Consider the following 14,018-nt stretch of genomic DNA (forward strand, 5'->3'; position numbering starts at 1 on the left):
CCCGCCCCGCGAACAGCGCCGGGCACGCAGGCGCGCCGGGCCGCGGGAGGGCGGTGATGGAGGTGGGCGCCGAGGGCTTTGCCCGGCGCCTGCCGCGGCTCAGGCGGCGTATCCTGCGCGCCGCCTTCGTGGGTGAGCGTTCGGGCGTCTCGTCCGGCCCCAGTGCTGCCCTCGGCCCCCGCCCGGCCGCGCAGGGGGCGGCTGGCCTCTGCCCGACGTAGGGACCCGGACGCTGAGGGGTGTTGCAGCCGATAATGGCGCTGCTGCGCCCAGAGCAGCGAGCGCTGAGGCGCGGGCATTCAAACAGGCAGCAGAGGCCGGAAAGGGAGCCCTGGCTGCGGTGCTGGCCTCGGCTCGGCGGGCTGGGGGCTTGGGGTGTTACGGGGTTCGGGAAAGGGGCACGAACACAGCACAGGGTGAGGCAGGCTCTTCCTTGGGGGCGTGGGGGAGGTGTCCCTGCCTCATCCTGCCACAGGGGTGAGGTAGCTGGAGGTGTAAGCCCCACAACCTTTTGAGCTTGCTGCCGGTGATTTGACAAAGGTTACGGTGAAGAGAAGTGTTTGAGAGAGCCCTTTCCTCGTGCTGGTGAAGCACATGCCTCAAATTTCAGATTCTCTTGTGTTCTTGCCATTTCAACAGCCCTTGATATGGAGTTTACTGGCTTGCATTCAACTTCCGTACAAAACAACGAGCCCAGGTAAAGCTGTTGGACTTGAAATGTGAGGGAGGCTTGTTGCTCTAGCCCTGTGAGAACAACCTGGGCATAGCAAACTTTCGTGTGTCCGCTCTCCTTTCCCCAACTCTGGTTTTGTTCCTAGCCTGTTTGACTCCCCTGCTGAGCGGTATGCGAAGGCCAGGCAGAGTGTTCAGCGCTTCACTCTTGTTCAGCTTGGTAAGTGCTGCTTTGACACGGAAAGTGATTTCCCGAGGTCTTACAGGTAACTGGTCTGCTAACAGGTGGGTCCGGCAGGTGGCTCTGGCCTGAAATCACTCATTCCGGAGACACTGGCTTGTTGGGTTTTTTTTTCCCCTTTGATGTTTAACACTATCAACTTTTTAATCAATAATGTAAACTCAGGTGGGCTATATACTTTTTACTGGTCTAAAGTTGACCATATTTAAGGGTTGCAGTTAAAAATGCAAGGCTTTTAAATCAGAGGATGCAAGCAAGAAGCATATGACAGCAGCTCCTGTTCAAAGCTATGTCATTTGATAATACAGTGCATGATGAGGAAGGGGACTGCGAGGAAAATGAAGGCTCCTATTTCTGTCGTTCCTAAAATAACAAATCAACGCGAGAAAGGGCCTGTGGAGGAGGGCTACTGACAATTAAGAACCAGTAAGGAGTCAAGAAGCCAGCTCGAAAACAGTTTGAAATACTGCTTAAAGTCCTGGGGTATGTAAGATCTTAGTGTGCCTTTTAGGGATTAACAGAAGAAAAAAAGAACCGGATAAGTAAAACCCATGTTTCGGTCCTCTGTGGTGCCCAGCTTGTTCCAAACATTTTTGTGGTGTAGTTGGACCCACAAACTCAGCTGTGTATGCACAGTCAGAGACTCATCACCAGCTCACCTCTTGCCCATTGCTCAGTCTATTTGTTGTTTAATTCAGATTTGACTCCTTTTCCCACGTAGCAGTAAAAGCTTGTCCTGTTCAGCTCTCAGGGATCTGGGGAGTGGCCCAGCAGTTGGTGCTAAGATTGGCACAGTGACATTCGTGAATGGAAAACATGTACTTCTTGAGGGGTTCCCCACATCCCTTATCTAATTTGCACACTGTCTGTAGACATCCAGCTAAACACTGCCATCTCAACAGAGGTTTCTTTCTTGCAGGGCTGGCAATATTCTCAAAAGAAAATTCAAGCAAGTAAGTAAAAAAGCAGTTTTCCATTACAATGAGGATAGTGCAGTAGAGATTTTATACATAATTGCCTTTGGGTGGAGTTATTTCTTGTAATTATCTTCTAGAGATATTTTTCTTTTCATTTTAGGTATGTGGTGCATTCATACAACTTTTTTCTCTTTCCCTCAACACTGGGAATAAGGGATGTCGAATTCACCCTCTCTGCATCTAGTATTCAGTTCCTGTCTCATTATGGCTTTGACTACAACAAGGTATGTAATCTCTTTGCCAGAATTGCAGAACAGAAGAAATCTGTGCAACTGCAGAAGAAATCAGGATTAATATCCCTAAATGTTAGGTTTCTGGAGTAAATAGCATCTTCCTAAACTATGAATGCATCATGCAGTTCATTATCGACAGAGGGGTAGTGAGTGCTGTTTTTTCTGAACTAATGTAAAGGCAATAACCACATCCTTGGCAGCCTCAGACAGATTCTCCTGCCTCAAAAAAACCCCAAAAACCTATCTGTGGTGAGCCAAGGATTTACTAAACAGACTCTGGTGGGTGTCTTTACATTCTATGAAGGTGCAGAAGTATCAGTTTACCTACATCCTGTGTATCGCCACATTTCCCATTAAATTCAGATTCTGTCATCACATAAGAGTACTGTTTTGCAATTTTGGACAGGAAGCATCTGGTATCTTGACACTTTGAATTATCTTATGAAAGCAAAGGTAAAAGCAGAGCAAAAAAATTGATTATAGCTGACAAATATCCTTTTCTTTCCTCCATACCTGTTGGATTTCCTACAGTTTGATTGTCCTGACTAACCTGCTAATTCTCTAATGTGCTGTGAGAAAATCCAGGGGAATGTAACCAACCTATCATTTTCTCTCCCCTCAGTTCCTCAAAGATGGAATCCCATACATGAATGAGGTACAGGAGAAGATCCTTAGGCAGCGCCTCTTAGCAGGTACCTGGAAAGTCTGCAGGTGAGCACTTTTCAGAGAAGTGTCTTCTCACTCAGTACTGACTATGTTCATGGCTCGGCTTCACTCAGATCACATTTTGTAGAAATGCTGAAACATGTTGGTCTGAACACCTCGCTGCCAGCTGTTCCAGCATGCCGTGGTCTCTGAAGGAAGGTCAATGTCACAGGATACAATGTGGAGAATTGGGTGCATGTCGGGAAGTGAAGCTTTTGCATTCCTGCAACAAGGCTGTACAGGCTTCACCTGTAAAGAGCATTTCTCACACTGCCTCTTTCCTGTCATCCAGCACTAGCAATGCAGACAGGGATGTCCTGAAGAAAGCTATTGACGAAGTGACCTCTTGGATAGCTGTAGCAAAAGAAGAGGATACTATGATTCTGCAGGATCTGAATGGTATGAAACAGTGCCTCCCTTAGGCACGTGTGGGCTCTGAGTGGCTTCATCACTTCTCGTGTATCTCTGGGGCTGCTACTGTCCTTTCTTCTGTTAAATTGCTCTGTTGAGAGGGAAAGCACCAGTGCCCATCCTGCCTTTACAACTCTTTACCCCAGTTTACACCTCAGCTCCTGTCAGGAGTTCATCTCTGGGCTCTGCTTTTCTGCTCTGTTGGGGTGGTGGGTCTTTCTGAAGCCTAAGTGGATGTCTGGATGCTTGGAGCATTGACTTACATTTTGTGCTTCTGAGCAGCAACTGGGGAATTTGCTAGAGTAGTTGCTCTGAATCAGAATAATCTTTTATGCATTTTAAATCCTGGGTGATCTGGTTTTTTGTTTACTTTCTTTCCCTCCTTTCAGAGTTTAGTGCCTGTCACGTGGAGCAACAGGGAACCCCATAGAGACACATATATGCCAGTGGGGATAAACAGTCCCCTTACCCCCTGTGTTAGGTTTTGGGAGCACTGTAGCAGAGCTGAGGAACTTCTGTGCTGATTTGAAGGACAGGGAATTTTTGCAAGGAATAATTTGTGGGTTTACTCATACAACCCAAAACTTAATCTTCTAGGTCAGGGAATAAAATATAGAAAAGCTTAGGAAGAGCAGAGTATTCAAGGCTTTGTCTGTTATGTTTATTTGCAGAGTATGCAATAGGAGGGGTGGAGACTGTGCTGTGCTTTTTATCTGCTTTGTCAGCTAGATAGGATACTGATATTTTAATAGAGTCTGGCAATGGTGAGCACCTGTGATAAGAAAGACATTTATTTAAGTAAGCAAGAAGACTGATTCAGGTGTCTCTTTTAATGCTATTCAGAAAAAGACTGGGTTAGTTCCTTATCAGCTGTGAGGGAGAATGCATTGGTATCCCTTGTGTGCTTGGCTTCTCGGTTTGTTTCTCTGAAACTGTCCAAAACCAGGGAGTGTCTTTTTCAGAGTAGGAGCCTTCCTCCCTCTTCTCTTCAGCTGGTCTTTTCCTCCATGTACTTACAAAAGCTCATTTGCCTGAAACTTTCACTGTAACTTTTGGGGTTCTTTTTTGTGTTTTGTTTTTTTCTCTGAGTGTTTTTTTTTGTTTGTTTGGTTTGGGTTTTTGTGTGTGTGTCTATGTTGTTTTTTGTTAGTTTTGTTTTCTTTCTGTTGTGGTGTATGGTAATATCCCAGGGTCATATGCTGAGAAATATTTTTCTATACATTGGGGGAGAAACATGTGGTCAGTCCATCTGTCTAGAAGAATGATGTGTTTTCCTTAATACACTTTTCCTTGCCTGCACCTCTGAAGCTTTTACTGCTTTTACTGCCTTTTTTTGTGTGTGTGTGTGTCATAGGCGATCATGTGCTTGAAGTTCAGCTGGTTCTGAGGCAGGCTCTCGAAAATGTTTGGACAGAGCCTCTTGGAGACAAGAAGGTGAGATGGAAATGTGGACCTTTTAAAAAGAGGATTTCTCTCTGGACAGATAGGACTGGCATTCTTGCAGGGAGTCTGAAATGTTGCTTGTACTTTTAATGATAGGGTCAAGGAGGAGAAGACAATGACGAAGGAAATGTTGATTTTGGGATCCTAAGAAAAGGGATACAGAAAACTGAGCAATTCTGGTTTCTGTTTGTCCTGTAGTCACTAAATCCCTTTAAATGGAAATGCTTGGAGCACTTCTGGAGGCACCCTCTCTGTGTCTTCAGACTTAAAATTAGGTCCCTCTTTCAATACCTCCACAAGAATGTACAGTTTTAGCCTTTTTTGTGGTTTTCCTTTGTTTACTTCTGCCATGAAGTTTCTTTGAAGATTTTTACGCTGTGATTTGCTGTTTTGTTATTAACTACTGGTATTTTACATTTGGTGCAATATTTTATGTATTAAAACTATGGCTGTGGACTTCTCAAACCGTGGTTATGAGTACAATGTCAGTTAGTTGCTTAGAATTAGCTTACAGAAATCTTTTTTTTTTTTTGGATTAGTCCTGCTTTGGTCTGATAACCAATGTCCCCAGAATGTCAGATTTACCCAGCCTTCTCATCTGAAGCATTGCCTTTGGGGACTCAGCTTGTATGATTGCTGTTTGTTTCTGGGTTTTTGGTAGCATGAACTTTCCATATTGGTATCAAGTTAAATGAAATTAGGTTCATTTGTGCTCAGAAAAACCCTTTGGTAGGAATCATCCTCTACTTTTAAGTAGAGAAGCACTAATAAGACTCACTTTGAGGAGGCCTGTTTAGTTACTGGAGCATTGATCTCCATATAGAAGTGAGACAGTCCCAAGGTCCCAGGGGATGCAGTTTTTCTGTCCTCCAATGCCTTGAAGCTGAACTTGACCTCAGCATTACTGAAGTCCAGTAAGTAATGAACTAACATGGGAGGCTGAGATACTCAGTGACTGTTCTTTTTAGGTAATGGTAAAAAAAGTGAGTCCAGAGCATCGTCAGCTTCTGGAGAACTCTTCTTATGACCACTGTCAGAAAAAGCTCATTCTCCTGTCTGCCCGGGGCTTCACCAACCTCTTCCAGATACTGGTTAAAGCCAATAAGGTAAAATGCCTTAACCCTACTCTCATTTTTCAGCTCTTTTTAATTAGCTGTGTTAAGTGCAATATTAAAAATCCTGGTGTTATGGTTTGAGTCACCATCTAAGAAAGCTGAGCAGATTCTTGCCTTTTGGGCAAGCTGTGCTTTTCAGCATGAGACAGACCAGGTATTGGACCATGTGGACCATTGGTCTGACTTTGTGTGGAAATTCTTATGTTCTGTATGCAGCCTATCAAATGCATTTCAGCTTTAGAAGACTGTGGGTGATGTGCAGCAAAGACTGTCCCTGCCCTTGTGAGTGAGCATATAAATCTGATCGCTGGAACATTGTTCAGCTGAACTGAGAATCCACCTAGCTCCTTAGGTCTACTGAAAATAGAATGCTGCTCAGACAATACCCTCTCAGAGAGTCCACAAGTTGATTTCCTGCAGGCAGTAGTCCTGTGAGCCTTGCAGCCTGAATGACTCCTGTGCGAGTGTGTGTGGATGCTGTCTGCTGGAGGAAAGGGTTACTGCTGTTGAGTGTGCCTGTCTTGTTTATCTCTGAGTTCTCTTCAGAAATGTACTCCAATGGCTGTTACGTTTACATTCCTCCTGTAGCCCCTGGTGGGACACAACATGTTTATGGACCTTATGCATCTTCACGACAAGTTCTACAGACCCCTGCCAGGTACTGCTGTGCATAGCTGCTGTCCCGGGCTGCTGCCTTTGCACTGGGGGTGGAACAGGAGGTGCTGTGGCCACCTGCAGGGCTTAGCAAGCAGCAGGGCTGGTTGCCTCTTCTGAGCTCCAAATGCTGGAGAGTGCATCATTGCCTGCTGTCACTTCTCTTTCCGATTACTTTGCAATACCATTGGCTTTTCCCCAGTTTCATGATCCCTTTTTCCACATGTGCTTTGCTTACAGAAAGCTATGAGGAGTTTAAAAGGAACATTCACAATCTGTTTCCTGTCATCATAGACACCAAGACTGTAACAAAATCTGTGCAGAAGGTGAGATGCACAGGTCTTTTTGTTTGAAGTTCAAGTTTTTGTTTCGCCCAAGAGAGGGGATATTTTTCCTCAGTGCCCTGTGGTTACAGAACTGCAACCAGTTCTCAGTGTTGCCTTGGGATGTTCTAATTTTAGGTTTTATTTAACAAATTGGCAGTGCAAGTAATTGAACTCACCATAAGGTTTGTCTTGGTCAGTTTTCTCATACAGTCTTCTTTTATAGAAATGTCTGTTTCCTCGAGTATCTAGTCTTTTGGAGGTGTATGCAGTTCTGTGCAGGTAAGTGGTGGGCAATAGAGTTTCAGCAATCACTGTATCTTCTTTGGAAAGATATTTCATAGTCAGCCATTTCCCTCCTCTCAAATGTTTTTCAATGGGACTATTGTCTTTCTAAATTTAAGAGCAAAGGATTTGCACATCTTTCTTATAAAGTAATTGTGTAGTAAATTATTTGTTCTGAGTCACTTCTCATATTGAATCACTGTTATTTCCTTGGTCGGTTTGCAGACAGCCGTACATACAGCTTGAGAATTATGTTGCTTATGTTATGTTCTGAAATGAGTAAGATTCAGTTCTTGGTGAAAATACATCCTAATTTCAAATGCCTGTCCTAAGAGACAGCTGCACTGAGCCCAAAGCAGTAACTAAATACAGTGTTCAAATGGAGCACGAGTAGATATTGTATCTTGTGAGCTTAGTCATGATGTGGTGGGAGACTTATTTCACGCTTCTTCTGTGAATTAATTTTTTCCATGTCAATTTTGCTAAGGAAAGGAAAATTTTGCCTGTTTCCATTACCCCCTACTCCCAAGAAGGAGATGCAAAATTGCCACTGAACCATGCCATAAATCAAATCCCTCCTGATGGGAGACAATTTTCTAAAAGTTCTTGCAAGGAGTTTCAAAGATAAACTGAGACTTTTCCTGGAGTTTCAATGCTGCCAGATAGTTGTTTATTAAGTCTTATCAGAGGAACAGAGTCACTAGCATGACCCAGGCATAACATAGAGCACAGAAAGTGGGAGAGAAGTCTAATTATCAAGATGTACACAGCCTTTTAAAGATCATTTAACCAATGGTTACTAGAAACGTATATTATTTTCACTTTCCTACCAATTATTCAGTAACACGGGCAGGAACTGTGGAATTCTCTATCCAATCATTCCAAACTACTTTTACTGCATAATATGGAGTAGTAGAAGAAGGAGAAGGTTTAGAGAACAACAACAATTCTCCATTTTGATATTTTTTACTCTTATCTATTTACTACAAAGAGAAGCCCAAAACCTCTAAATTTTTCACCCTGTGACAATCTTACATAGTAGTCTATCACCTAATTCACACCACTGTATTTTCTAGTTCTTGTCTGATCGTTGGTAATTTTTTCCAAGGTTGGAGGTTAAAACAGTGTTGCTCAGGGGGGTAAAAACCCTTAAAAACAGGCAGAGAAATATTCTTGGCACTCTGGATTCCTACACAAAATTAATATTTTTTTTAAAACAGTACTGGGATTCTGAGGTTTTGTTTGTTTGTTTATTAGCAATTTCAGACTGCATATTCTTGTTGTTTGTTCTTTCTTTTATTTCAGTCATTCCAGGAGTATCTGTTTATCATCCAGAGTTCCCCATTCAAATAGAACCATCTAGTCAATCCCTTTCCCTGCAGTTTTAGTTCTGCTTACATTAGTTTTTGTATGCAATTAGACCAGATTTGCTGCTTACAAGTTTTGAGTGAGGCAAGAGACAATGGAAGTATTTAGGAGTTAGTTTTCAGGAAGAAGACTGGTAGATACTACACAAGCAAGTATATTGGCCTTTTCACAGAGGCCTACCGAAGTTCCTTTTAAAGTCTCCAGTAGCTTTTTCTGAAATGAAGCTACAGGTCACTAGAGAACAGTAACTTTTCTCTGACATACTGAGGAAAGACCAAAATCTTACATGTCCACTTGTCGTCAGCAGCAACCTAAATCCCAAAGGTCCACCGTGCCCTGTGATAGCTCTTGCAAGTGGCTGCTCAAGATACGGTATGTTCTTAAGCACATCTTCAAGGTCAGATAGATCAAAGGAGGTTTGTTTGACTCTGTGGATGTCCACATACAAAGCATGGCTGAATAGCAGTGGGTCTGCTGAATTTGCCCAGAGCTGCTGATACACGTTTTAGTCCAGACCCAAAGCCTGGGCTCCTGAGACGTGTGTTCTGCATGTCCCTGGTAGCTGCTGAGGGTAACACAGGGCAGGTTTGCATCATGCTGCTGGCACTGACAGCATTTACACTATGGTGGGCTGAACTGAACGTGATGTGGCTGTGAAGAGTCAGCAGCCCTTGGAAGGGGCAAGGGGAGGTGGGAAACAGCTGTCTTAGAAGGGAAAGTAGAAGGAGCTAATGGCAAAGTAGCAGGAGCTCGATGGCTGGTGTGCAGGGTTAGTGAAGCCTGTGCGGGAGGTTGTGTCCAGGACATGGTGTGATACTGGCTATGAGGCAGATGTTTTCTCCTGGCAGCATTGTGTCCTGCACCACAGGGCCTCCTGTGTTTTGAAATGGTTCCCATACCATTAATGACACAGATGACACAGTTTGGTTTAGACTTTCATAAAAGTTGCAATTTTTTAATGTGCTAAGCTTTTTGGACATTCGTGTAACTGCTGCCTTTTTTTTTTTTTTTTTTGGTGGTGTTTTAAAATGCATGCTAGAAGCACAGACTTTTTACTGAGTCTAAAGTTCTCAGGGTGAGGAAGGAAACAGAGCTGGGCAGGGGAAAGAACCTCCAGAATAGTGGATCTTCTGAATTAGGATTCTGCAGTGCAGCAGTTTTCACAGCATGCTAAACGTGTTTACTTCTTCTTGATTTTGTTGAACACTTACAGCTGAGAAGAAATCTCCTCATGAGGCAGGCTATGATGCATTTCTCTGTGGTTCAGGTAAAATGCTTCTTAAAAACTCCTTCAGAGTTTTTGTTGGGATTTGGCAATCCTTTCCTTCTCTGTACATCTATTTGATGCTAAGAAATACTTGTTTATATATAGTCTGTTGCTCTTAGTAACTTAACTGCACTTCAGTGCATTTTTGCTTTCTATGTATTTAGCTCTGTTTCTCTAGCTGTGTTCTAATGCCATCTCATTATTCCTTTTTCTAGTTCTTCTGATGTCAGCTCATTTGCTACTGTGCAGATCCACAGAGTGAGTAATGTTTTAAGTGTTGACTGAAAATTGCATTACGTGGATGGGTCCAATGGAAAAACAGTCTTCCTTTTGCTCTGGCTGACTTTTTGTATTGCAGGCTGGCCTTCCTTTTGGATAAAAGAAAGTGTTATTGGAAATGTCATGTTCTAATTAGATTTTTATTTTATAAATCTGAAAGTAGTAGTTTTATGTCAAAGCTGACATTTTAAAAATGAAATCAGGGGCCATGTGATGGCTCAGAGGTTGGGAAATGACGTTGTGACTTCTTTATTCTTGAACAAGCTCTCTCAAGTTCAGTTCACTTGGGTAAGGGTCAAATAATTTTCCATTAGTTTCCATTTTTGAAATCTCTGTGAATCGGTGCCTTCAGTTAAGTTCCCTTCCCTTTTCTTGCAGCTTTTTGACTTCTGTAGGAAGATACTAAGATCTGAAATACCTATTCTGTCACTAGTTGAAGAGCTTGACACTGTGGAGCAGTGCAGCACTGGAGAAACAAAACTTTGTTCTCTTTTGTCTTCTGATTTAGTGATGCAGTGGAGGCTGATCCTTCTTTCTCGCAGTATCTCACCGTGTTAGCTGAGCATGTGAACAAAGTGAATTTCATCCGAGGTGGTGTTTCAAGCATTGTGCGTATGAATTGCAGGTCTGTGACCTGTTTGTGGGGTGCATAGGTCAGTAGCCTACTTGATAGCTTCATTAGAGGAGAGGAATCCACCGGTCCTGGGCCCACCTTGGCAGAAATCATCATCATATAAGAGACACAGTGAACCTTTTAAAATGTCCAATGAGTTGAATTTCTGCTTTGTGAAATGCATTCATACTTTTATTCTGTAAGATGGCATTAGTCAGTTTACATTGCTGTTTCTCAGGTAGTTTCTCCATGGTAGTCATGACAGTTTGCTTTTATGACCATATTTAGATGAATCTTGGGGCAAAAAAAAAAAAAAATTACACCAACAGCTGTATTATACAACCTGTCATTTATTTGTCATGTTTTGCATATTTTCTGATTATATTAGTAGTGCCTCTGTAGTACTTCCAAATTCAGATAGGTCTCAATGTTGTCCATTTTCCAGAATTTTTCTGGGGAAGATGTTCCCTGCCGTCATCCCCCTGCCTTGATTGTTCGTGTCCAAGGCTGGCCAGGGCTGACTGAGAGACAGATTTACCAGGAGTTTAAAGCTCGTTGTCGCTTTGATGTCAGACGGCTTTCAAAGAACCAGTTCATTCTGCTCTCCAGTCAGTACAAGCAGTAAGTGATCAGAAAGTCTTGATTTTCAGTCCTTTGTTCCCCTGATCCAGGCCTTCATCTCACCCTCTCTCTGCTGTGACAGCTCTTGGACAGAAATTCCTGCCCTGAGCTGTGGGGTGCTGCAAGCAGCCTGCGGGCTGAGGCTCAAGCCGTGCTTTCATTGCAGCGTCAGGCTCGTCCTGCGGGATTACAGGCACCACCCTCACCTGCAGGTCTCCGTCTATCGCCACTGGAGGCACTCGCCGAGCGTGAACTGCCTGCTGCAGTGAGTTGCGGGAGCACGGGAATGGGGAGAGGGGGAGCATTCCTTTCAAGTCCGACGCCCTGGCACAGCAGCAGCCTGACACGCATTTGTAGTGTCCTCCTGCCAGCCCCTCGGGGCAGAATGGGGCTCAGAAGAAGGTTTGCTTGCTAACTGTTGGGTGGCTGCTCATGAACTTTCAGCCCTGGGCAACTGGACTTTAATCTTGATCATGGTTAACCTGGGAGTGTTACACCGTGGATAGCACAAAACCACATATGTGCTGTAGTAACAGACAGGTGGTAATCTGAATTAACTGTAAGCCAGCTCTACTAGGCTTGATGAGAGGGAGGCAGAATCTCAGGTGTGGGATGGATGTGGGTTTTTTTTCTACGGCTGAGTTGAAAGCTTGGTAGTGGGAGAGAATTCCAGGTTCAAAGTGCATCCCTCTTGTGAGATGGTGACAGCAATGCTCATGAAGGGTGAATTTCTGGCCTGACATGGTTTGGAAAAGAATCTAAGGGCTTAATAAACATAAAATTAAGCCATAAATATAAGTAGCCTAACAGCATTTTATTATTCTTGTCCCTTAGAATCTCTGGTATTGTGGCACTGTGGTCTGTCTTGGCCTTTGCACTTGGAGGAACTTCTAGCTGTTGACTCCAAAGGACTGCTGTAGAGATGAGACATGAAGAACAGTGATCTTATTTCTTGTGTTTGTTTTGTTTTGTTTCATTCAATAAAATATGAAAAAAAAAATGAACAAAGAAAAAAAAGAACAAAAAACCCGCCAAAATTTTGAATTGTTTTCCTGGAAATGTGTTTTTTAAAGGGGGTGTGTTGGTTTGCAATTTGTGGTATTTTGTAATCTGCTCAAAGCATCACCTTCTGAAGAGGGAGATGATTGTTTCAATGCCTAATTTACTTTAGTCCTGTGTTGGCTCTTCACAGCTATTCATACCCTTAGCTTGTTCCCAGTGCTGGTGCTTGCTGCATAAAACACATTGCTGATAAAATTCAGGAAGTTATGAAATGAAAGATGCTATTTTTAGCTACAGTTGTAAAGCAGGGGAAATGTCACTGTTTACCAAATGAAAATGGGCAGAGTTGATGGAGAAACCACTCTTGGGGCTCATGACAGATTCTGGGGAATAGTAAATAATTTGCAGTGCTGTCAGTGCAGTATTAGATAGTGGTATTTTCAGTGGCAGTGTGGCTGAGGTTTGACACAAATAAGTGGAATTCATCAGGTTCCAATTTGTGGAGTATAGAGAGGTCATGTGAGTCAGCACACATTTCTGTTTGCTTCTAGTGCGCAGCATGTGAGCAGTCCTTTATCCAAAGTAGCATGAGACATGCTTTGTGGATCAGTTTCTCTTAATACAGCTGGAGCATTTGTCAGTCCAGGGACTTCAGTCTACAGAGATTTTTCTTATTCATCTCCTTCTCAAAAATAACCTGTTGATCCAGGGTTTCCATAAAATAGTTCCTAGATGACATTAGTCACACTTAATTGGATGGGGCCCATGATCACCTAATAGGCAGAATCTGCCTTTAATTGACTGTAATGTGGGAGTTGCTGCTGGGGACCTTAAGGCAGCAGCAGGGCACTGTGGTGTGCCTGAAGATGATGTGCTTTCTGCTGCTGAGGCCTGCTGCTCTGCTGCTCTTGAGGGGAAAAGGGCAGCACATCTTCAGATGTGGTTCTCGACTTCTGCATAGCTTGTGGTTTACAGCTCTTGTTTCATAAACAAGTTCCTACAAGACAAGTAACTGACTTCTTGATGACCTTTTTTATAACCCTTCAGTGATGGGGTTCTCTGTCACAGTGTTCCTTCAGGAACCAGTGTGCTCCCTGTTTATTCTGTAATGTTAGTTTGTCTTTTAGCATCATTAGACACCCCCCCTGTGTCAAGGAGAGCGCAGGCTATTTGTGTTGTGTAGGTTTTGGAAGATTTTCACTGGGTGTTAGATACAGTAGCATGTGTTTTCCCATAAAAACACTCTTCTTGGCTTATGATCTGGGAAATGTAATACCCTTGTTCTCTGGGGTCTGGATTCAGCTAGCTATTTAAATGTGGGGAGACAAAGCCTCACTTGCATCTAGTCTTTACAGTCTGGGGATCATGAAGATACAGATGATGTATGAGAAGCCCAGCAGTTTTTAAGGGACCATGCACTTTGAAGGAACAAAGGAATGGTTCTGTCTTTAAATTCTGTTCCCTTCCTCCCATTTTTTTTTCTCAGAGCGGCACACAAATAATGAATCATTTCCCTGCAGTGCTGTTCTCCCTCTTGGCTCACCCTCTAGAGAAGCACACTTCCTCATGAACAAAAGTAGAGACCCTCTCACCCTTTTTTGGAGAAAAAGCCTATGGGTCTGACCATGTTTTCCGTTTGAAAGAGACAGACACACCTCGTGGCAATGTGGTGCAGTGAATCAAGAGCCCTGGCTTTCCTGCTTTACAGCTGGGAGAAATAAGTAACAATTGCTGTAGAGCTACTAGATATTCCTAGTATAAATCAGTTAAGTTTACATGCAGAGTAAAAACATGAAGAAACCGAAGTGA

General features: G+C 43.3%; 1 protein-coding gene across 1 annotated transcript; it reads left to right on the forward strand.

The window, feature by feature from the left end:
• Positions 1–56: 56 nt before the first annotated feature.
• PNLDC1 (PARN like ribonuclease domain containing exonuclease 1) lies at positions 57–12,108 on the forward strand (the record flags this gene model as incomplete). Its single annotated transcript, XM_082299598.1, has 19 exons — positions 57–132; positions 640–697; positions 819–892; positions 1,833–1,866; positions 1,991–2,114; positions 2,746–2,834; positions 3,121–3,227; positions 4,594–4,673; positions 5,651–5,788; positions 6,386–6,455; positions 6,692–6,777; positions 7,001–7,056; positions 8,735–8,799; positions 9,641–9,694; positions 9,910–9,952; positions 10,482–10,581; positions 11,032–11,207; positions 11,374–11,472; positions 12,042–12,108. 19 exons carry the CDS (start codon positions 57–59, stop codon positions 12,106–12,108), a joined length of 1,596 nt encoding a protein of 531 aa, XP_082155724.1.
• Positions 12,109–14,018: the final 1,910 nt, after the last annotated feature.

Source organism: Coloeus monedula, assembly GCF_965178545.1.
Source record: "Coloeus monedula genome assembly, chromosome: 2".
NCBI classification, from domain to species: Eukaryota; Metazoa; Chordata; class Aves; order Passeriformes; family Corvidae; genus Coloeus; species Coloeus monedula.